Genomic DNA, 23191 nt, shown 5'->3' on the forward strand with positions numbered 1-23191 from the left:
CAAGGTGTGAGGCAGGGGTGCCAGCCCAGAGTGCAAAGCAGTACTCCATCAAGCTACGGATGAAGGCCTTGTAGATGTATAAGAGTTCACGTGTGCGAAGGAAGGACTTTGCATGATGGTGGATGCTCATTTAACAACAGGCTTTGGAGGCCAAAGCAGAAGTGTGATTTTCCCAAGAAAGATCATGGCTGATAGCGAGATCCAAAATTAACCGTACTATATATAATTTGAGAAGCGGCTGTTTGTGGGTTTGTTTGTTTGACTGCTATGCATTCCTAAAACCGCTTTACAGAATGGGTTGAAGATTGGTGGTTGTACTCGGGGTGTGCCCCAGAATGTTGTAGGGGGTAAATAAAAATCAGTCCTGGCAATTCATGATGGGGGGGGGGGGACATAGATTTTCTTAATGCAAATGTTATTGAACTGCAACACTTGGTGGAAGCCTATTACTAGTCCTAAATCATATAAGTGGGGGATTTAACCCATTTGTCAGGACAGTTTCTTTCCAAGTTATGATTAATTATTATTATTTTGTTCAGGACGAGTTGGATACAGCCCAGTCCCAACAGCCAACAGCATCAGCTGCTGAGAATACTCCAGAGACACTTGCAGAAACTGGTCACATGTCTGTTCCTGTGGCAACGGCAAGCATATCTACAATTGCAATGGCCGTTCCTCTGGCATTTCCTGAACCCATATATACGGAAATTGACCTTGACACGTCGGCCAATGACGAGGGTGGCCGTGCGACTTCTACAGAAGTGTGCCGCCGAGTTGAGGCGTATGCCCGTACGAGGATTTGATGGGATAACGTAGCATAACGGGATAAAATAACGTAGCAAGTTCGTGTTTTCCTCGCTGCATTAACAGCATCTTATCTTCCCTACTCAACTGGCACAGTGATTGCAATCCATGGTATTGGGGAGCATAAAAATTAGATTGTTGTGCAATATTTGTATGATCAATTAAGAAATTTTAATCTGTACAAATCAAATATTGTTTTTATTCTACTTGTACAGCTTTTGAAAAAAAATGTTTTTGTCCAGACTGATTCCAAAGTGAATTGTATTGTAGCTGTCTGTGCCATCCTATTCACATTGAAAGGTAGTGGAGACGAGGGTGCTTTGGGACATGGGGTATTGGGATATCCCATATTGGCCAATCATATTGTGCCAAACACGACCGTTTCCCCTTTGACAGCTTTGTTGCACACCATGTCTTGCACTCTAGTTTCCCCGATTCTCAGGTGGTTATGGTTTGTGATGAAATGCTGCCTTTTGCCTTTATAAGTCCATTGTTGTCATTGTATTTTGATAATGTGCCATTTTCTCAATGCTGTTTGTTTGTTCGTACAATATTGCTGTTATTTGCTTACGTATTCCATCTAATGTTTGGAAAGCAATTTTAATGCACATCATTGAAGTTTTTATATTAAAATTTTAATGATGAATAAATTTACTTTTTGTTATTACTCTTGTTTTGTTCTTATTTTTAACCTCCGCCATCTTTGAAGATGGATGGAGGTTACTGTTTTCACCCCTTTCTGTTTGTTTGTTTGTTTGTTTGTGTGTTTGTGTGTTTGTTTGTTTGTGAACGGTATTACGGAAAAACTCCTCGACGGATTTCGACGAAACTTGGTGGGGGGGGGGGGTTAGGTATGGTCCAAGGATCATGCCATTAAATTTTGGACTTGGTCCCCCCACCCAAAAAAAAAATTGTTAGAGAAAAAAAAATTTTCCTTTGCATTTCCACATGTTTTTAGTGATTTCCAACCCCCCCCCAAAAAAAAATTGTTACACCCCCCAAAAAAATTGTTAGACAAATTTTATTTTGCATTTCTACACGTTTTAAGTGATTTCCAACCCCCCCCCCCCAAAAAAAATATGTTGGAGAAAAGAACTATGACCCTGTCAGCACTGTTGACATCATATTTATTGAATAAGATATGAGGTTCACTTGAGTGACCCAGCAGTATTGGTGGCGGAGGTTTTGCACTCTCCCGAGTGCTCCCCCTCTAGTTAACCTCCGCCATCGAAGATGGACGGAGGTTACTATTTTCACCCCTGTCTGTTTGTTTGTGAACAGTATTACGGAAAAACTCCTCGACGGATTTCGACGAAACTTGGTGGGGGGGATTAGGTATGGTCCAAGGATCATGCCATTAGATTTTGGACTTGGTCCAAAGTCCAATATGGCCGCTATGGTGGCCATTTTGAAAAAAATATTTGATTTTTTTTGGTTTGCATTTCTACATGTTTTAAGTGATTTCCAACCAAAAAAAAAATTGTTAGAGGAAAAAAAAGAAAAAAAACAAAATTTTGCAACTTTTTTTTCAGCAAAATTTCGATTTTTTTTTTTTGCATTTCTTCATGTTATAAGTGATTTCCAACAAAAAACATTCCAAAATTATAATTGCGGCTGATTTTGGAACTTCAGGTGGATATACCCACGTAAAATCAATTTCTGTCTCAAGGAATGTTATGTTATGACGAATGAATTGAGTATGTAAAAGTTAAAAGTAAAAGGGAAAGTTGCAAACTATAACTCTGTGAGCACTGTTGACGTCAAATTGAATGAATAGGATATCAGGTTCACTTGAGTGACCTAGCAGTATTGGCTGCAAAGGTTTTGCACTCTACCGAGTGCTCCCCCTCTAGTCTTTCCTTTATTCGCTTACAAGATGTGGGTGACGCTGTTTTGAGGCAACATTAAGCATTCATTCCACATTGCCCTGAGATGATGGTGGTGGGCCTATTTTGAACCACTGAAGTCGCTGTTGAGATCATTGCCTGTCATGACAATACTTTGTGGGGTATTTCTGGATTTAAACACAGATATGTTTATTAAATGTCCAAGTGAGAAATGGTGCTGGCTGGGGGATTGGGAGGAATTGAGGTTGACAGGGTAAGTAGCTGCAGTACACATTACAGCCATTGATTGCTGTTGATTCAGGGGATTGATGTTGCTATGAGATGGTAGCGAGCCAAAAATGTGAGCACCTGTGACTTTGATCCGGATTTTACAACGGGTGGCATTTTATACATTGTGTGGTGGTGCAAGGAAAAAGTTTTGAAAGCATTTTTTTTTTAAAGCTCTTCTGCAATGTTTTTATCTGCATTCCAAACAGTTATTTCATCCACCATATTGAAGGTAATGCTGGTGCAGCCATGTTTCCACTTCTCTCCCATGTACCTTTGCAGGAGGTTTCAAGAGGTCAATGGGTTAGTTACCTGGAAACTCATAGCAGCAACCTCATTGTAATCTTGCATTGAACACCTGTATCACTTCACTGTAAGTAGTTCACTATTAATATAGATTTTTCAAACGACTACATTTGGAGAAATGTATGCCAATATGTGCAGTACATATTTTTTGTAAGAGCTGACAGAATAGGGCGAGCAGTTCGGACTGATGAGCAAAGTGAGAAGCGTGACAATAACTGTTTTAGAAAAAGCAACTTCTAATTTTTATCTTCTAAGGATAACATTTATTATTACCTCCGCCACTGAAGGTGAAGGAGGTTCTGTTTTCACCCCTTTCTGTCTGCTTATCTCTGTTTGTGTACAGGATATCTCAAAAAATTGTGGACAGGTTCGGTGTGTGACGAGGACGAATCGATTAGATTTTGGTGAACATCCAGATACGGATCCGACTATTAGAATTTTTAAGTGGTTCTTCACCATTGAGAGATGGGGCTAAAAATGATATATAGCACGATATCTCAAAAAGTTGTGGACGGATTTGGACGAAACTTGGTGGACAGGTTGGGTGTATACAAGGAAGACTTGATTTGAGTTTGGTGAAGATCCGAATCCAGATCTGGATACGAGAATTATTAAATTGTCAAAGTGATTTTTCACCTTTGAGAAATAGGGCCAAAAACGATATAGTCCTGGATCGCATGATATTTCAAAAATGTATTGGGCCTGATATGTTCTCGTGGATGAGGCATTACGTGGCAGAGGTATGTGCTCTATCGTGTGCCCTTCAAGTTATTATTATTATTATTATTATTATTATTATTATGAATCCATAACACGAATGCTGTTTTGTACATTTTCATTTTTCAAAATGAACATCCTCTATTTATATGATCAGAATGTCATGGTGCTCCACCAATATGTAGTTGTAGCCAACATAGTTTCACATGACTCATTGTGTTTGTTTTTTTTTTTTCTTTGTCAGGTTATTTGGGAAAGGTCTCCAAGGATGCAAAGTGCAGGAGCAGAATAATGAAAATGTTGGTGATGGGACATCAAAAAGCGAAAATTCTGGTACTCGCCTGCTCTGAAGGAAAGTGGAATGTATAAACAGGTTGGTAGCATGAGGTTTGTGTTATTGAAAGGGATGGAAAATCATTTTGTTTTGTGTGCAGGACATGTCTACAAGTCGCATGTTGTGAAGATGCACTTGATATTGGCACACAAAAGTCAGGAAGGAAAGCACGAATTTCATCAGATATTGTATTTTATCTGAGTTGTTGAAATCGGAAATTGCTCTATTTCTTTAAAAAACATTTCTTTAAAAGGAGAGTTCAGGCCTGAAGCAATGTCTTCCAGTGTCTCAACTTATGACTGAACAATTTTAAAATCTGCTGACTTCTCGCACACAAAAAGAAACTTCTCTGAAGGAGATTTTGTCTTGTTTGTTTTGCCTGGAATGGACTAGAAATTATCCTGACAAGGAAAGAAAGCAAATTGTTCAAACTTGTTGGAATTAAAGCTGGGCTTTGTGACATTCAGCAGCACAACTAAACTGCTTTCAGAAGATGTTCAAATAAATCAAAAACAGAAAGGTAGATGATGTGATGACAAATTGGAGATGTTGTGCAACTTTGGATTGAGGTGTGGCATGTTTTGAAGTCGAGGAACCAGGGGCATCAAGAGCCAGCATGGGTTCCGAGGCAAACAACCTTCGGGCCCCCACCCCCATCCTTTCTCTCTTAACTGTAATTTGTATTAAAAATTAGTTACAGGAGATGCTCGGGCCCCTCAACAGACCCCAGGCCCTCAAGCAGCAACCCACATTGACCCTTGCCCCTCCCCCCCTCGAGATGCCCATGAGAGGAACTGTTCTCTTTCTTTCTTTTATCGGGAAGAACACAGCCTTTTAACATTGTGAAGAATATTTTGGAGAACATGGAGGAATTTGAACTGAATCTGGATAAACTTGCATCTTGCACCACCGCTTCAACGATGGCATTAAGGAGGTTTCATTGCACTAGTTCTGAACAACCATATGGGTTGCCCCATACAATTGGAAAAGCTTCTGTTACCACTTTTTAACCACACACCACCTCATGAATCTCACCAGCACACTTTTTTTTTGGTTTGTTTTGCTAAGGGAATTGATAAACTTCAACATGCTTCAGTTTTGGTGGCTACTGACTTCTCTAAAGCCTTTGTTACCCTCGTTAACCCCACCGCAATCCCTCCTAATTTTCCAGTTTTTTTCCTCCTTGAAGTTTCCTTCTCCATAGATGTGCTTTGTGTCCTCCGTTTATCTGTTACATCCTGATCCATTCAGTGTACTAGCTCTTCCACGAGCCTCGACAATGTATAAATATATAAAAATAATGGAATGTGCCCATGAGTTTGAAAATGATCCAGGCTGTCCAGGATTCTCTTTAAACTGGTACCTGATCCGAAACCCAATTGCTGCTGAATACCGATGAACTGCGTCTCGTGCCTATTTTCCATGTTACGTGCTCAGGGGGAACACCTGAGTGAGTTGGGCGATGTGCTTGGGAATACCGTGTGTCAGTTACGATATTAACAAGCCGAGCGGTGGCAAAAACAGACATAGTCTGTGATATGTTTATGGGAATGTATGGTAAATCGTTTTAACACACATTTACACCACACTGATACCTTGTGAAGGCTATATATAAAATGTTGCAGCCTGAACATGTTTCAGCAGGAACTGTATGCAACAAAGGTGGTGCTGTTGACAATATAATCAGTTGAGGAAAGCTGGCCACACCCTCCTTAACCCCACGCATGCCCCTAGGAAAACACTCCCTTTTCTACTCTATCTCGAGCGAAAGCCTGTTGGGGTGGCCGGCTTCCTTGGGGCTGTGAGCTACCAACGAGGAAGCCTAGGGCTACCGATGATGATCCTTAAAGATAGAGGGTTAACACATTATTTTGCTCCAATAAGTCTGATGCTTGAGATGTCGGTTTCTTCTTGCTTCCCACAGTGGTTGGCATACCATGTTAATTCTGTTAATTCTTTTCCACAGTTAAAATTACTTCCCATGGTGAACATCAACATTGTTGATTCCATCCATTGTCAAAATAGCTTACTCATCACATAATGAACACCTTGGTTTCATATAGGATAATTACCCAATGTATGCAAAGTGAAAAGCAGGGCGAAGCAATTGGTTCATATCCGTCCATCCATCTGTCAGTTTATGATCGAGAACCCTATTTAAATTGAATCGGAAGACAAACCTGCCGTTGAACAGTACTTTGCCTAAATTCGTCCCGATTGCACATGCGCAGAGAAAAATGAGATTTTTTAATTTTTTTTTCAACTCTGTCAGTTAAACAAAATTGAAATTCATTCCAAACAGGAAACTTACTGTTTATAAGGACGTCAAAGGACACAAACCACGAATGTAACGTGTTTGATCGTGATGTCGACACTGGGTGAAATGGCGGTAAAACCTGATTTATAGGCCTTTTTAACCTCTACTTACATTGTATTGTTACGAATTTGGGAATTCAATTGCAGACAACATTCAGGTTCCTTTAGTCAGTTATGTCGATAAGTGCTTGTTCCCGAGATAGCTCACCTTCCATTGTTTAATGGGCAGAAATCGATTAAATGTGCTGCGATTCAATTTAATAGTTAGGGAGTGATCATAATATTTTATCTATGTTATTATATCCCATTATGCTACGTTATCCCATCAAATCCTCATAGGGACATACGCCTCAACTCGGCGGCACACTTCTGTAGAAGTTGCACGGCCACCCTCGTCATTTGCTGACGTGTCCAGGTCAATGGAGACGCCCCTCCCCCTCTTCTGCGAAGAGGAGGAAGAGCCCTCCCATCCTGAATCACGGGACGTAAACAACACCCTCCCACGTCAAAGGACACAAACCACGAATGTAACGTGTTTGATCGTGATGCGGGGGATGGAGCACGAGGGCATGAGTCACGCCGGGAGTGGGGGAGGGGGCCGATAAGAATAAGGAAGAGATCCTGAGTTGGTTCGTGTTTTTGTTCAGTAGGCCTTCGGGTTCTGCTTGGCTTGGGTTAGGGTTGAAGCTTTTAGTAAGCTTTTTGCTTCGGCTTGGCTTTTAGCAGGCCTTTGGGGTCTGCTTGGCGAGGGTTGAGACTTTTGGCTGAGTGAGCTTCGGCTTGGCTCGGGTTAGGGAGGAGGCTTTTTGAAGGCTTTCTGCTTTGGTGGTTCAGTAGGCCGTCGGGTTCTGCTTGGCTTGGGTAAGGGTCGAAGCTTTTTGAAGGCTTTTTGCTTTGGTGGTTCAGTAGGCCGTCGGGTTCTGCTTGGCTTGGGTAAGGGTCGAAGATTTTTGAAGGCTTTTTGCTTTGGCTTGGCTTTTAGCAGGCCTTTTGGTTCTCGACGGGTCAATATACTGCCTGACCCCCAAAAAATTGCAAATTTTTGTTTTATGCTTATTTCCAGTAGTTTATGATGTGGAAGACAACATATTAAAAGATGGACAATTTTGACGTATGGGAAAGTCCCTCAGTGACGTCAGAAAACAAGATGGCTGCCGGCAGATAAAACGTCAAAAAATTGACTGATAATCATCAGACCACGAACAATTTAAAGTTAATTTTGCACCAATATTTGTATTATGATCGTTGCTGGTAGTTTATGCAGTGCTAATCCTGAGACCATTCGCAATTTAAAGTAAATATTTGCACAAATATATGTTCTTTGATTGTTTCTGCCAGTCTATGACATGGAAAGCAACATATAAAAAATTGGACAATTTTGACACATGTGGAAGTACCATATGCCTTCTAGTCTTAGATTCCAGTTTCATCGTCCTCCTCCTCCTCCTCCTCTATCTCTGGTTCAACACTCATATTGTCACAGTTGCTGTCCTGGCAATGTCCACATGCACTGGTGCATTCTAATCCATGCTTCCTACATGAACACCTTAGTGTTTTGCACCCCCTGAACAGTTGCAGTGAATCATCTGAAGTAGTATGTCTGGAGCAGGGCTTTTGTCTGTCATCACTGGAACAACTTTTCCTCCTTCTACCTTCCATCCCCACTCCGTTGGCTCCATTCCACAACAAAGGCCCATCCATTCCATTACCTGGTAATAGGTCCGCAGAGAATGAAACTTGCAGGCAGCGGATGTCGGGGACAGTCTTTCAGCAGTGACAAATGCCTTCGCCCTTGCAACCTTTTGGCAGAGAATGTTGTATCTGATCGATGCCAATGAGTCGTTCTGATTTGCTTTAAACAATGCCACCATTGCTCTGCAGCCTGCAGTTTCAATAACATCCTGACTCTGCTGTGGTTTACAGAACACCTTTGAGCTGTCCATCAGTTCCTTTTCTTTCGTGATGATTTTTTGAAACCCTGACTTCTTTCCAATCCCAAAGACACGAGACGTTGCGTCACAGCCAGTTAATGCATGAAGGAACAATATATCTCTGCAGGCTGCATTTCCAAGTATCTGCTGAAGGACTTTGATATTGTAGACATTTGATTTTGCCTTGTCAGAACGGAAATAGAGTTCAATGCAGTTTGTCTCCACCATATAGAAGAGCAGGAGGAGAAGGAGATCTGTATCTTCTCCAATGAGGGTTGTAGATCTGGAAGCCGCTTTTGCAATCTCAACATCAGCATCTCCCTCTGCTTGGATCACCTCACAGCCTTCCTTGCGCAACACCTCTATAATCAACAGTATCATTGCCTGCTTGTTTGACTCATTCGACAGAAAGTCCTCCTTTTTCCCAACAAATTTTGTTGACTCCGTAATGTTAACCTTGGTGGCATTTTGTTTCTATTCCGACGTTGATGAGAACAGTCCTTTGTGCTTGGCCCAGCCTCATAACCATCAAACACAACAGTAGCTTTGCCATAGTGTCTGACTGTAAATAAGGCATATTCATCTGCAATGGAACTGTAGGTGAATCCCTCTGTCCACTTTAAGCGGTGAATAAGTGATCCCCCGTCAAGAACATAGTGATCTGTTCCTGGAACTGTCTGGTTGACAGCATTGTCAGATTTGGTTGTAGCATAATTCCTTATTGCCTCCGCCAACTGTGGTTTATCTGGCTGGCGCAGGATGTTTTTTGCCTCAAAACGAGACATTGGGTATGGGCAGAGTTCATATTTCATCACTTCACCTATCTGGAGATCTCCCGTCTGTGACACGACTAAGAACCTCTGGAATAGTAACGCTGGATCTATTGTGCGGTCCTCAGCAACTTTGACTGCCCTGCTGGATGCAAGTGTCTTGACTTTAGAACTCCTTTTGTGTGAATAGGAGTAAGCTGGGTGATCATCCATCTTCTTGACAATGCCACTACCTACTTTGAATAGGTCATGAACATTGACATCCTCATTTGCAGTAACCCCTGTGATGATATTGCGCAATGACTTGTCATCAGAAAATGGTGTGAAGCTGTCCAGCTTTTCGGCAACTTTGCCACGATCAGCTTCATCTCGACTCACCCTGAATGTTGTCAACTCCTTATGTTGTTCACTTGTTGAGTAGCTACTCGAGGTCAGTTCTTGCATTGCAAGGTTGTAGGAGGACGATATGGTTGAAGATAGAGTCCAAACTGCTCTCTGGTGCTCTGACATCCCACTTCCTCGAGTCAGCCCCCCTTGGCTTTTCAGTGAGCGCATTAACGTCTGTTCTATCACAAGATCAGAGCCTAGGCCAGCCCAGTATTGGTCACTGCGCCGGATTACATGATAACCAGATTGGAACTTCTGATGAACCTCAGGGTTGTCATCCTCTAACGCAAGCATCTTCTCGAGATAGAGTCGAGCTGACTTCAGGTAATTGGGATGGCCAGCAGCTGCAAATATCGGCAAGCAAGCTGATATGGCTTGGAGATGCATCTCCCAGGACCCCGTCCGATCAGCTGCCACAAGTGCCCTTGCAATTCCCAACATACGCTGGTAGTTGATCCAAAGTGCACTGGTTTTCGAGTCCTTTGCAAGTTTATTCCTTTCCTGATTCAATCTATTGTCAATGAAATGAATGCACTCTGATTGCAACACAGACTCTATAGTGTCACTTTCGACAGTCTCCAGGGAAATGTACAGTCGCTCCAGTTCTGCCACTTGTTCTTGAAACCCAGGGTCAACTTCCACAATCTTGCCAACAACCTGACGTGTAAGACACTGATCCACAAGCAAATGGCCACGAAAAGCACGTTGCACCGCCTTCCCACTCAGCATGTGCACAACAGCATTTTGACCATACACTGTTTCCAGGATCTCTTTCAGTCCACTTTCATCCATCAAACTTCCAATGGCACCCAACAAATTCATTAATGTGTGGAAGCTCCCAAGCAGTAGCACTGCATTATGGATTGGGTTATCAGCAGGAAGAGCATTCACTATCTCAGAGGCCTTCCAAAACAGCGGTTTGTCAAATGTGATGATTGCTGGCAATGTTGTGTTTTGATGCAAGTTTGCTCAGGTAATCAAGAGTTGACAAGATGCAGGTTTTGTCAGCTGGGTTCATATCAATCATTGGGAGAAACTGTATTGAGGCTTTCCCTGGGTGATCACACTCCTCATGCGGAAAGTGCATCATGCCTTGCCAATTTGGTGCACTCTTTTCGAAGCAAAATGACATCTCCCATAATATGTCAATTGTGCGATCACAAATTGATAACAAAGGGAGGGGCTGAAATTTGAGGTTGCGGTTGATGTGCTCTGCATAGCGGTAATCTATTATATTGATCTTCGTCAGTTCGACGAGCTTCCTGTCAGACATTTTCTTTCTAGATATGATGTGGCTAGATTGCCGCCCTGGTGTAATAGCTGCTATCATGCCCATCCCATGAAAGGTACCCTTTCCATCCGACGTTATGATGTTGTGGTCCACATTGTCTCCAGCAAATAACAAGGATGTATCAAGAATGTCGATGTCACCTCCAAACACATCCGGAGCAAGAGAAGAGGCTGCATTTACTTCAAACCGTTGCACTTCGGAGTAAGATGAGGAAAAGCCAAAGGTTGATAGACTATCTATCAAGAAACGAGACCCATACAAGTGATGCATTTGCACTGCAAGACCAAGCTGCAATGGTGCGATTACAGCCCTTGGACGCACTGCTTGGATGACTGCTTGTCCAATACCAGCAACCTCCCTAGATGTATCTTTCCCGACCAAAAGATGCTGCAGCAAGAATCGCAGGCTAGCTGGGACATACCCCAATGCAGCAGTAAGGCTTAGGTCTACAGTAGTTGGGTATGTATCCCCATGTGGTGCAACTGTTGTTTTTATGTCACTTTTTATTAGTTTTGCAGCAGTCTGAAGAATTGCACGTTTTTGTGCTTCTTCATCATCTTCTCGTGGTGCATTGTCGTGGTCACGGAGGATCTGGGACGTTTTTTCTCTGAATGTCACAATGTCTTTTAAGCCTCTACCCTCTGCCATGAATATAGATTCACCATATCGTTTCTTAAGCTGTTCCTTCATGTATTGGTTCCCATATGCATTGGATTCACTATCGCCCAGGTATTGTTCCATTCTAGCCACGAGGTCTGTAATTGTTAACTGTTCCTCATCATTGTCTTCAAGAAAAGAGCACACCTTATCGAAAGCCTCATTCTGGTCACTGTCATTAGGCCTTCCCATTTTTCGTCTCTTGTTTGACTCAGTCGGCTTGAACCGTTGTGGAATGTCTCGCATTGTGCGAAAATTAATGTTGCAGGACTTGTGGTACACACAGTCAGCTGCATGGAGATCACCCTCAAAATATTCAATGTGGCCTTGAACAGCAATGGCCCATTCATCGCTCCTTGTTTTGCAATGAACTGATATAGTTTTAACAAATGCGTCAGTCTTCACGTAGCCAAAACTGGCTGTTTCTGCATGGCCTCGCTTTGGGTCCTCTTCCTTAACTTCAGTGCCGCAGAAAAGGCAATGTGTTTGTTTTACTGTCATATGGTCCCAGGGAAATGCGAGCACTCCTCTTGACTGATGGACCTGATTCCGCATGATCCTTCTTGGTTAAAGCAATGTCCTTTTTGTTTATGTGATTCACTCGGCATGATTTGTGAACACTGGTACCAGCTAGAATTCTGATGTCGACACCCCTTTCGGCACTTGCACGGTTGATGCCTTCTGCTCCTTTCTCACGAACTAATACTGTTTCCTCACAGTCCAATCCCCTTTGGCATAAAGGGCAGGTCTCTTTACCATATAAAGAGTTCATTTTCTATCTCTGAAAATACAAAAATGAGATCTTTTAGAAGCATGCAGTCAATTTACATTGGCCATATACATTGAATGCCATCAGAGCTTTCTCTGCTCCTGAAACCAAGATATTTATGTAAGATATATATTAGGAGGAAACATACTATGGAATAATCTGCATCGTGGTTCGTTTTCGACGTAGTGAATCGTGCATGGTTTTGTGACATTTTTATCATGTCAAAATTTTTTACTTTCCCATGGTCCATTTCTGTCCAACTTTTGATATGTTCCTAAGTAAGTCTTAAAATATAAGGAAATGCAATAAAACAAAAATTTGCAATTTTTTGGGGGTATGGCTGATCTGGTTGTATATTGACCCGTCTATTCTGTTTGGCGAGGGTTGAGACTTTTGGTTCAGTGAGCTTCGGTTCTGCTTGGCGAGGTGGAGGCTTTTTGCTTCGGCTTGGCTTTTCAGCAGACCTTTGGGTTCTGCTTGGCTCGGTTCGCTTTTTGGGCTCTGGCTTGGTTCGTCGAAGAGAGTCTGCTTTGTTCATCGGAAGAGAGTTGAGCTGGTTGCTCGGCTCGGAGTTATTGGTTCGTGTTGAGAGGCTTTGTTCATCGGAAGAGAGTTGAGCTGGGTTGCTCGGCTCGGAGTTCTTGGTTCGTGTTGTGAGAGGCTTTGTTCATCGGAAGAGAGTTGAGCTGGTTGCTCGGCTCGGAGTTCTTGGTTCGTGTTGTGAGAGGCTTTGTTCATCGGAAGAGAGATGAGCTGGTTGCTCGGCTGGCTCTTCTTGGTTCGTGGAGCTCTTTGTTCTCCGCTTGGTTCCCGGCTTGGTGCAACTCATTGGCCTCATCTTGGAGGTGGTTCTTCGAGATAGCGACGCATCGACGGGAAGGATCGGAGCCTCGTCTCACCAGCACGTGTTCGGAAGCGCGAGAGGATTCGCTGGAGCTCGGCACGGATCGTGGCTCACGGCGATTGGATCCAGCTCGCTCTCGCTGGAGCCCGGGTCTGAACAGCTTGAAGACCACACGAGGTGGAGAGGTTTGAGATAGGTTCTGGGTTTCAGCTCATCTGTCCTCAGAGTTGGAGTCCTTAGTAAAGGCATCAGTCACCATTTCTTGTGTACATGTGTACGTGTGTCCGTCTAATAAGAATCTGTTTAGTGCTCTGTGTGCTGTAAATGATTGCATTTCGTATAGTCAGTATAGTTCTGCTCTTACGTGCTTCCCTAGTTCCTCATTATTATTAATAAATACTCCAATTGTTAAATGTTTTCAGCTCGTCACATCGATTCCTTCATTGACTGAGCATTTCGGGTGTTGGTAGTTGGAAAGCCGTTGGTTTTGCCGTAAGAGGGGGACATTCAGACCCACGGTTCTCGGCGATTAAGCCGCTCGGAATCGTGCACGGGACAGGCTCGCTTAACCAGCTTGTTTCGTACGAGTTCCGTCGAGGGTGGAATACCCCGGTAGTTGGATCACGTGGGTATTTAGGTAAATTGAAGTTGGCAATCGACCCTACCCCACGTGTTCTGCCCATTGGCGTATTTCGGTTCTTGCACAAGGACCCATCTGCTTCGGACTTATCCGGGCGGCGATCTATATTCCGGGCGATCGGTCGGGCCGACTCGACTTGCGGCTCCGTCAGAGCGGTCGGCTCACGGCCGACCTCCGGCACCGTAACGGTATTGTACACTTGAACACGGCAACACAAATTGACACCTGAATACTTCCAAAAATCTCTAGTTTTGCAGTACTTGGATGTGTTAAGTAAGGTGTTGTATAAGGTTGGTTGGTATACAAGATTGCTTCAATAGCACTAAACTTTCAGATCTTTTTTTTTTTTTCAATAATCTATAAAATCAATATCATGAAAATTTAAGAATATACTTAAACACTGCAAGTGGTATAATGTTCTATGAACTCTATCTTTGCAGCCTGCATGAGCTACAGCTACCCAGTGAGATTTCATAAATTCAGAGAGAGAATCGTACAGGTTGGGTGGGACTTTTCCTCAGATAGAGATACAATGATGCAGCTGTAACCTGGATACAGAAGCCAGATACAAATGGGGTTTCTTTGAATATAAAATTTTCACTAAAGGAGTATCCATTCGTCTGAACAAGAGCAGAAATTTAATTACAAGCAATAAACTAGGACACTCGGTAGAACCCATACCTCAGCCAGGCTGAACAGTTTGTTTTGTATCCCACAGATAGGCAGGATCTGGATGTGGACCTGAGCCAAAATCGAATAGGCTTGTTCTCGTCACCCAACCAATTCGTCCACCTGGTTTTGTCATAACCTGTCCGCAATGTTATGAAATATCGTGCTCACAAAGAAACAAACAAGCAAACAGCGGTGAATACACAACTTCTGTCCACATTTGGTTGTCGAGGTAATTATTACGATTTGCAAAATGGAATTAAACATTCACATCAAAACAAAGGAGAGGGAAAAGTAAAAAAGTCAAAGTTTATTTAAAGTGCAAGAATAATTTCAGTTTAAGCAAGTTTTCACATAAATCAGATGTAAATGAGGTTTAGAAGAAAGCAGATTTGCAATTAGAAATACACTATCATCAATCCATTAAAAACAAAAAAACAGGAAAATAAATTTTTCATATTTAACAAAGAAAAACCCCACAAACCTCAGTCCTGACGTTTGATCGAATACAGTTTTGCAATACTCTCCACATTGTATTTTTGTGGGGGGGGGGGGGTTAGGGTGATATATTAGGTTTTCAGATTAATAAGATGTCGAGAAAGATGTGTACACAAGAAACCAAGCAAAAGATCAATATAATCCGTCCTTCCTCACAATGCTGGTGTCAAATGATGGCAAACGGTCCTTGTCAGCAAAGGCCTACAAATCAATGGTCGTGAGATTGCTTGGAAGAACATAGGGAATGGCCACTTCTGGAATTCTGTCTTGCATGCTTTCAGATTGGCCAGTTTCTGCAGCTGGTGGGTTGTGTGACTCCATACTCGTCATGCGATCGCTTCTCACCGAGCTTGGATTATTGCTCTCCTCCAATGGTTTCAAATCATCCTGCAGAGTAAGAGGTGCAAGTCTAGAATGCTTTGTACAATGAATTCTGTTTCATTGGAAACATTATGCATTTTCAGGAAACATTATGCACTTTCAGGAAGGAAAGCAGGGAATATGAAGGAGGTGGGTTTGGGGTGGATTAAGTAGGTCTATAGTGTGGCAATATCAAACGCATTAATTGTCATCACAAAAATAGGTCATGACCCAAAGATCAGAGTACTTATTCCACATTTGAACTGCCCTTGAACTGGCTGGAATGATTGCTGGAAGGAAAACTTTGAATAGATATTCAGCAATGTGACTGCTTGGATAATCGTAATAACAGGCTGGCCAATGTACAGATTATGACATAGACCAGTGCGTTTTTTAAACAAGGACCACTTGAAAAATGCTGATTGTCTCTACAAACCAGTTTGTGATTTAAATTTTTTTATTCTACAAGTCAAAGCACACAACTCATATTTTAATATCAGTGGCTTGGTACAGTCAGCACTTTCATGTTCAATGAAAAACAGGTTAGCTGAATTGCATCCATTGTAAACCATGCAAACACAGCTGTAAAATGTGACCAATTAAAACTATGTTTGTACTACAGTAGGGTGGTTTTTTGTGTACAATGTCGAGGCTCGTATAAGAGCTAAAACACAGAACGTATAACAAAGGGAGCAGGAGACGAGGGCTGGAGAGGGAAGCACAAAAAAGCGTGGAACAGAGACATGAGGAGATCTGTGGAAGGGAGAGGGATGGGGCAGGGAACACGGGGTATACAAGATAGACACCACAGGGACTTTCAGGAAGGAAAGCAGGGAATATGAAGGAGGTGGGTTTGGGGTGGATTAACGAGGGTAGAAAAAGATCATTGTTTTGGATGGAGGAAGATAAGAAATGGTGGTGAACAGCTGTTTTGAAGACCTGGAGGGAAGAGTGGGATTGAAGAGGATGTTGAAGTTTGTTCTTGAGGTGGGAAAAAAAAGGAATGGAAGAGTGAAGGTGAGCAGTGATTCTTGATTTTGGCAGTTTCACCAGAAAGGGGTTTTTGGCGGACCTTGAGCGCTCTGAAAATATGGGTGGTGGGGTGGGGGGACAGAGCGGGGGGGGGGGAGGCGAGGCAAGGCCAGAGAGGACGGTAGAAGACAAAAAGATCACCGACCTGGCTGCGGTGAGAGAATGAGAGACGCAATGACAGCTTCATTGCAGGAGACACCAATAATCTTAAATGCCTTGGTTGCCACAGGATGAAGCCGAGCTAGGTGTAAGGTGGGAGCAGCAAGCCAGAGGGGAGAGCAGTACTCCATCAGACTGTGGATGAAAGCTTTGTATGTGGTGAGGAGCTCAGGTGTGCCAAGGAAGCACTTTGCACGACGGAGGATTTCCAGTCGGCAACTGGCTTTTGCGGCCAGTTTGGAAATGTGGCTTTCCCAGGAAATATCATGGCAGATAGTGAGGCTCAATAGCTTGAATGAAAGGACTTCTTCAAGGGGTTTGTTGAGAAAGTAGATGGAGGGTGGGGGGGGGGGTGGGTGGGTTCCAGACGGTGGTCCTTTCGGAGAGACATAGTGAGAGTGTGAGATTTGTCATGATTGAAAGACATGTTCCAAGTGTTTGACCAACCTGTGATTTTATCCAGATCTGCAGAAAGTGAAGAAGCTACTGCCTGCCGATCAGAGGGATGAGAGATGGTATGGCAGAAGGTGGAGTCAAAAGCAAAGAGATAAAGAGGGTGTTCCAGATTTGGAGAGATCATTGATAAAAACCAAAAAAAAGCACAGGGCGCAGAACACTGCCTTGAGGAACTTCAGCCGGGATGGAAAGAAATGAGAGAGAGCCATAAAGAGCCACGCGTTGACTGCGACAGGAGACGAAGTCCATGAGCCGTGAGAGGAGATTGTCTTGGATACCATCAAGAGAGAGTTTAGTGAGCAGGGTGGGATGTCAGACCGCATCGAAAGCACGCAATACGTCTCGGGAGATGGCTGTGATTTCATGTCTGGCATTGAGTATTTCCATCCGTTGTTTGGAGAGCAGAAGCAGCATTTCCAGGGTAGAGTGACCTGGGCTGAATCCAAATTGATGATCAGAAATCAAGTCATTGGAGAAGAGGAAGGATTTAATGTCAAAAGCGATGATGGATTCCATGTCCTTGCTGATGAGTGGGAGCAGGCTGATTGGTCTGTAGTTGCAGGGAGCTGTTTTTGCACCTTTTTATGCAGGGCAGTGATGTTTTCCGACTTCCAAGGAGATGGTAGATGACCTTTAGAAAATGAGAGGGTGAACAGAACAGAGAGAAGGTGAGCAAGAGCAGAGGAGCATGATTTTAGGATACGTGGGCTGATGCTCTTTTGACCGGTTGCAGAATCGGTTGAGGCTTGACAGCAAGCTCTCCACCTTATCTGGAGAAAAGCACAAAGAGTTGAGGAACAGCTGGGTGCGACTGGGTAAGGTGGGTACAGAAAGCGATGGGTTTGGGACACAAGGTTTAGACACAAACACAGAGTTTAGACTTTCAGCCTTTTTGCGTGCAGTGTTGGCTGTGCAGCCATTTGAGGTAAGGGAAGGGACGGAAGGGGAACGTACACCAGAAACAGACTTAACTAGACGACCCAGGATTTGGAGGAGGGAGACAGGCTTGAGAGTTCAGACTTGAGATTAGAAAGATGTTGTTTCCTCGCTCTCCTGAGGGTTGACACACACTTGTTCCGAGCTTTGTGGAAGGAACTGAGATTGCCTTCAGTTGGATTTGCCTTCCATGAGGCGAAGGCAAGTTGTTTTAAGACGACTGCCTCACCACAAGCTTCAGTGTACCATGGGTGGGAGGAAGGGTAGGACAACTGAGATGGGATAAATCTGTGCATGAGGGTGAGCAAGTTTCCTTGAAAGAATTCCCAGGATGAGTTGATGTTGGAAAGAGTAGAAATGGGAGACCAGTCTATAAGTTTGATGGCTGCTTGAAGTCCCTGCCAGTTGGCCTGAGTGAAATGCCAGACTCGTCGGTGCTGAGCTGGTTCTCTAATAATGTCGAGAGATGACCGCTTGAACAAGAATATGGTCAGAATATATATAAAAAAACCAAAACAAAAACACATTTCACTTCTCGATTAAATATAAAGAAAAATTAAACATTATTTTTCTAGAGTGCCAGCATAATCATCAAAAAGGCCTTGCTTGATCTCTGTTGTCAGAAAAAAAAAGTGCAGGGACGAGTACAGACATTCTCGACTGTTCTGCAATCTTTCCGCAGGCCATCTGAATGAAGTTTATGGACCAGTGAGAGTCTGCAGACCACAGTTTGAGAACCTCAGATATTGACTTTGAAAGTACTGTACATTTACATTGCAGTCCATGATAGCACTGCACACCTTCCTGAAAACAAACGAGCAACTTTGAAAAATGTCGACTGATGTCATCGTAGTATTTTCATTCACAAAATGGCAAAAATTTGTTTGTTCTTATTTGAACAATTAAACTGAAAAAAAAACATTTATAGTTGACATTTTGAAGGTAAATATGACTGAAAACAGCCAAACAGTAGAAATAAATCAGCCAGTAATATGCAATATTCAACTTGCAAAGGACATGCCAGTCAATGTTGTGTAATCACACAAAGGTTTGTTGTTTATGAAATGGATTGTGCCCACACTCGAGTCCAAGTGTACACCGAAAACACACAACAGTCTACATATACACAGTACACCTTACAAGAGTCGACGTGTACACCGCACATTTATAGCAGTCTAAGAACACACCGCACACGAACAGTAGTCGACGAACACACCGCACACTCGCAGGAGTCGACGAACACACCGCACACTCGCAGGAGTCGACGAACACACCGCACACTCACAATAGTCGACAAACACACCGCACACTCACAATAGTCGACGAACACACCGCACACTCACAACAGTCTACGAACACACCGCACACTCAGTCTACGAACACACCGCACACTCACAACAGTCTACGAACACACCGCACACTCAGTCTACGAACACACCGCACACTCACAACAGTCTACGAACACACCGCACACTCTATACAGTCTACGAACACACCGCACACTCAAAACAGTCTACGAACACACCGCACAATCAAAACAGTCTACGAACACACCGCACACTCAAAACAGTCTACGAACACACCGCACACTCAAAACAGTCTACGAACACACCGCACACTCACAACAGTCTACGAACACACCGCACACTCACAACAGTCTACGAACACACCGCACACTCACAACAGTCTACGAACACACCGCACACTCACAACAGTCTACGAACACACCGCACACTCACAACAGTCTACGAACACACCGCACACTCACAACAGTCTACGAACACACCGCACACTCACAACAGTCTACGAACACACCGCACACTCACAACAGTCTACGAACACACCGCACACTCACAACAGTCTACGAACACACCGCACACTCAGTCTACGAACACACCGCACACTCAGTCTACGAACACACCGCACACTCACAACAGTCTACGAACACACCGCACACTCACAACAGTCTACGAACACACCGCACACTCAAAACAGTCTACCAACATACCGCACACTCACAACAGTCTACCAACACACCGCACACTCACAACAGTCTACCAACACACCGCACACTCACAACAGTCTACCAACACACCGCACACTCACAACAGTCTACCAACACACCGCACACTCACAACAGTCTACCAACACACCGCACACTCACAACAGTCTACCAACACACCGCACACTCACAACAGTCTACCAACACACCGCACACTCACAACAGTCTACCAACACACCGCACACTCACAACAGTCTACCAACACACCGCACACTCACAACAGTCTACCAACACATCGCACACTCACAACAATCTACCAACACACCGCACACTCACAACAGTCTACCAACACACCGCACACTCACAACAGTCTACCAACACACCGCACACTCGCAACAGTCTACGAACATACTGCACCCTCGCAGTAGTCTACGAACACACCGCACGCTCACATTGGTCTACGAACACACCGCACACGTACAGTAGTCTGCCAACACACGGCAGACTTATAATCGTCTACGAACACACCACACACTTCCAGTGGTCGACAAACACACCGCACATTTATAATGGTCTACAAATACACCGCACACTTCCAGTGGTCTGCGAACACACCACGCACTTACAAGAGTCTACGAACACACCGCAAACTTACAGTAGTCTCCGAACACACCGCACACTTACAGTAGTCTTCGAACACACCGCACACTTACAGTCGTCTACGAACACACCACACACTTACAGTCGTCTACGAACACACCACACACTTACAGTCGTCTACGAACACACCACACACTTACAATAGTCTACGAACACACCGCACACGTACAGTGGTCTACAAACACACCACACACTTATAATGGTCTGTAAATACACCGCACACTTCCAGTGGTCTGTGAACACACCACGCACTTACAAGAGTCTACGAACACACGGCACACTTACAGTAGTCTCCGAACACACCGCACACTTACAGTCGTCTTCGAACACACCGCACACTTACAGTAGTCTGCCAACACACCGCACACGTACAGTAGTCTACAAACACACCGCAAACTTCCAGTAATCTTACAACACACCGCACACTCTCAATTGTCTACGAACACACTGCACACTCACAATAGTCAACGAACACACCGCACACTTTCAGTTGTCTGCGAACACAATGCACACGAACAATAGTCTATAAACACACTGCACATTTACAGTCGTCTACAAACACACTGCACATTTACAGCAGTCGACGAACACACCGCATGCTTACAGTCGTCTACGAACACACCGCACACTTCGTCGTTGAAGAACACAACGCACACTTACAATAGTCTACGAACACACCGCACACGTACAGTGGTCTACAACACACACCGCACACTTATAATGGTCTACAAATACACCGCACACTTCCAGTGGTCTGCGAACACACCACGCACTTACAAGAGTCTACGAACACACCGCACACTTACAATAGTCTACGAACACACCGCACACGTACAGTGGTCTACAACACAACGCACACTCTCAATTGTCTATGAACACACTGCACAATTTCAATAGTCTAAGAACACACCGCACACTTACAGTTGTCTTCGAACACACCGCACACTCACAATAGTCAACGAACACACCGCACACTTTCAGTTGTCTGCGAAAACAATGCACACGAACAATAGTCTACAAACACACTGCACATTTACAGTCGTCTACGAACACACCGCACACTTCGTCGTCGACGAACACAACGCACACTTATAATAGTCTGCGAACACACTGCACACTTGCAATAGTCTACGAACACACCGCACACGTACAGTGGTCTACAACACACACCGCACACTTATAAGGGTCCACAAATACACCGCACACTTCCAGTGGTCTGCGAACACACCATGCACTTACAAGAGTCTACGAACACACCGCACACGTACAGTGGTCTACAACACACACCGCACACTTATAATGGTCTACAAATACACCGCACACTTCCAGTGGTCTGCGAACACACCACACACTTACAGTAGTCTGCGAACACTCCGCACACTTACAATAGTCTGCGAACACTCCGCACACTTCCAGTGGTCGACAAATACACCGCACACTTCCAGTCGTCTGAGAACACACTGCACACTTACAATAGTCTACGAACACACTGCACACTTACAATAGTCTTCGAACACACCGCACACTTACAGTATTCTACGAACACACCGCACACTAACAATAGTCTACGAACACACCGCACACTCACAGTTGTCTACGAACACACCGCACACTCACAGTAATCGACGAACACACGCACACGTACAGTAGTCGAACATACCGCACACTTTCAGTCGTCTGCGAACACAATGCACACTTAGTCGTCTGCGAACGCAACACACATTTCCAGTCGTCTACGAACACCCGCACACTTTCAGTCATCGACGAACACAACGCACACTTAGTCGTCTACGAACACCCGCACACTTTCAGTCATCGACGAACACAACGCACACTTCGTCGTCTACGAACACACCGCACACTTCCAGTTGTCTACAAATACACCGCACACTTACAGGAGTCTTCAAACACACCACACACTTGCAGGAGTCTTCGAACACACCGCACACTTGCATGAGTCTACGAACACACCGCACACTTACAGTAGTCTACAAACACACCGCACACTCACAGTAGTCTACGAACACACCGCACACTCACATTAGTCTACGAACACCCCGCACACGTGCAGTAGTCCACAAACACACCATACATTTACAGTAGTCTCCGAACACACCGCACACTTGCAGTCGTCACCGAACACAACGCACACTTAAAATAGACTCCGAACACACCGCACACTTTCAAGAGTCTCGGAACACACCGCACATTTGCAATTGTCTACGAGCAGACCGCTCACTTGCAATGGTCTACGAACACACCGCACACTGACAATAGTCTACGAACACACGGCACACTTCCAGTAGTCTACGAACACACCGCACACTCACAGTACTCTACGAACACACCGCACATGAACAGTAGTCTATGAACAACCCGCACACTTCCTGTCGTCTACGAACACACCCCACACTGACAGTCGTCTACGAACACACTGCACACGAACAGCAGTCTCCGAACACACCGCACACGTACAGTAGTCTACAAACACACCGCACATTTACAGTCGTCTACGAACACACCGCATACTTACAGTAGT

At 44.1% G+C, this 23191-nt stretch overlaps 1 protein-coding gene across 3 annotated transcripts in view; it reads right to left on the minus strand.

The window, feature by feature from the left end:
* Positions 1-14844: 14844 nt before the first annotated feature.
* The window catches only part of LOC147024757 (E3 ubiquitin-protein ligase RNF130-like), a 64485-nt gene continuing 56138 nt past the window's right edge, over positions 14845-23191 (minus strand). For all 3 annotated transcript variants that reach the window (XM_085884997.1, XM_085884996.1, XM_085884995.1), the window contains exon 8: positions 14845-15434. In XM_085884997.1, coding sequence (XP_085741123.1) covers positions 15249-15434 — 186 coding nt within the window. In that variant the 3' untranslated portion in view covers positions 14845-15248. The remainder of the gene's footprint in view (positions 15435-23191) is intronic.

Source organism: Eptatretus burgeri, chromosome 6 (assembly GCF_056783735.1).
Source record: "Eptatretus burgeri isolate ZD-2024b chromosome 6, Ebu_testis_v1, whole genome shotgun sequence".
Taxonomy (NCBI): Eukaryota; Metazoa; Chordata; class Myxini; order Myxiniformes; family Myxinidae; genus Eptatretus; species Eptatretus burgeri.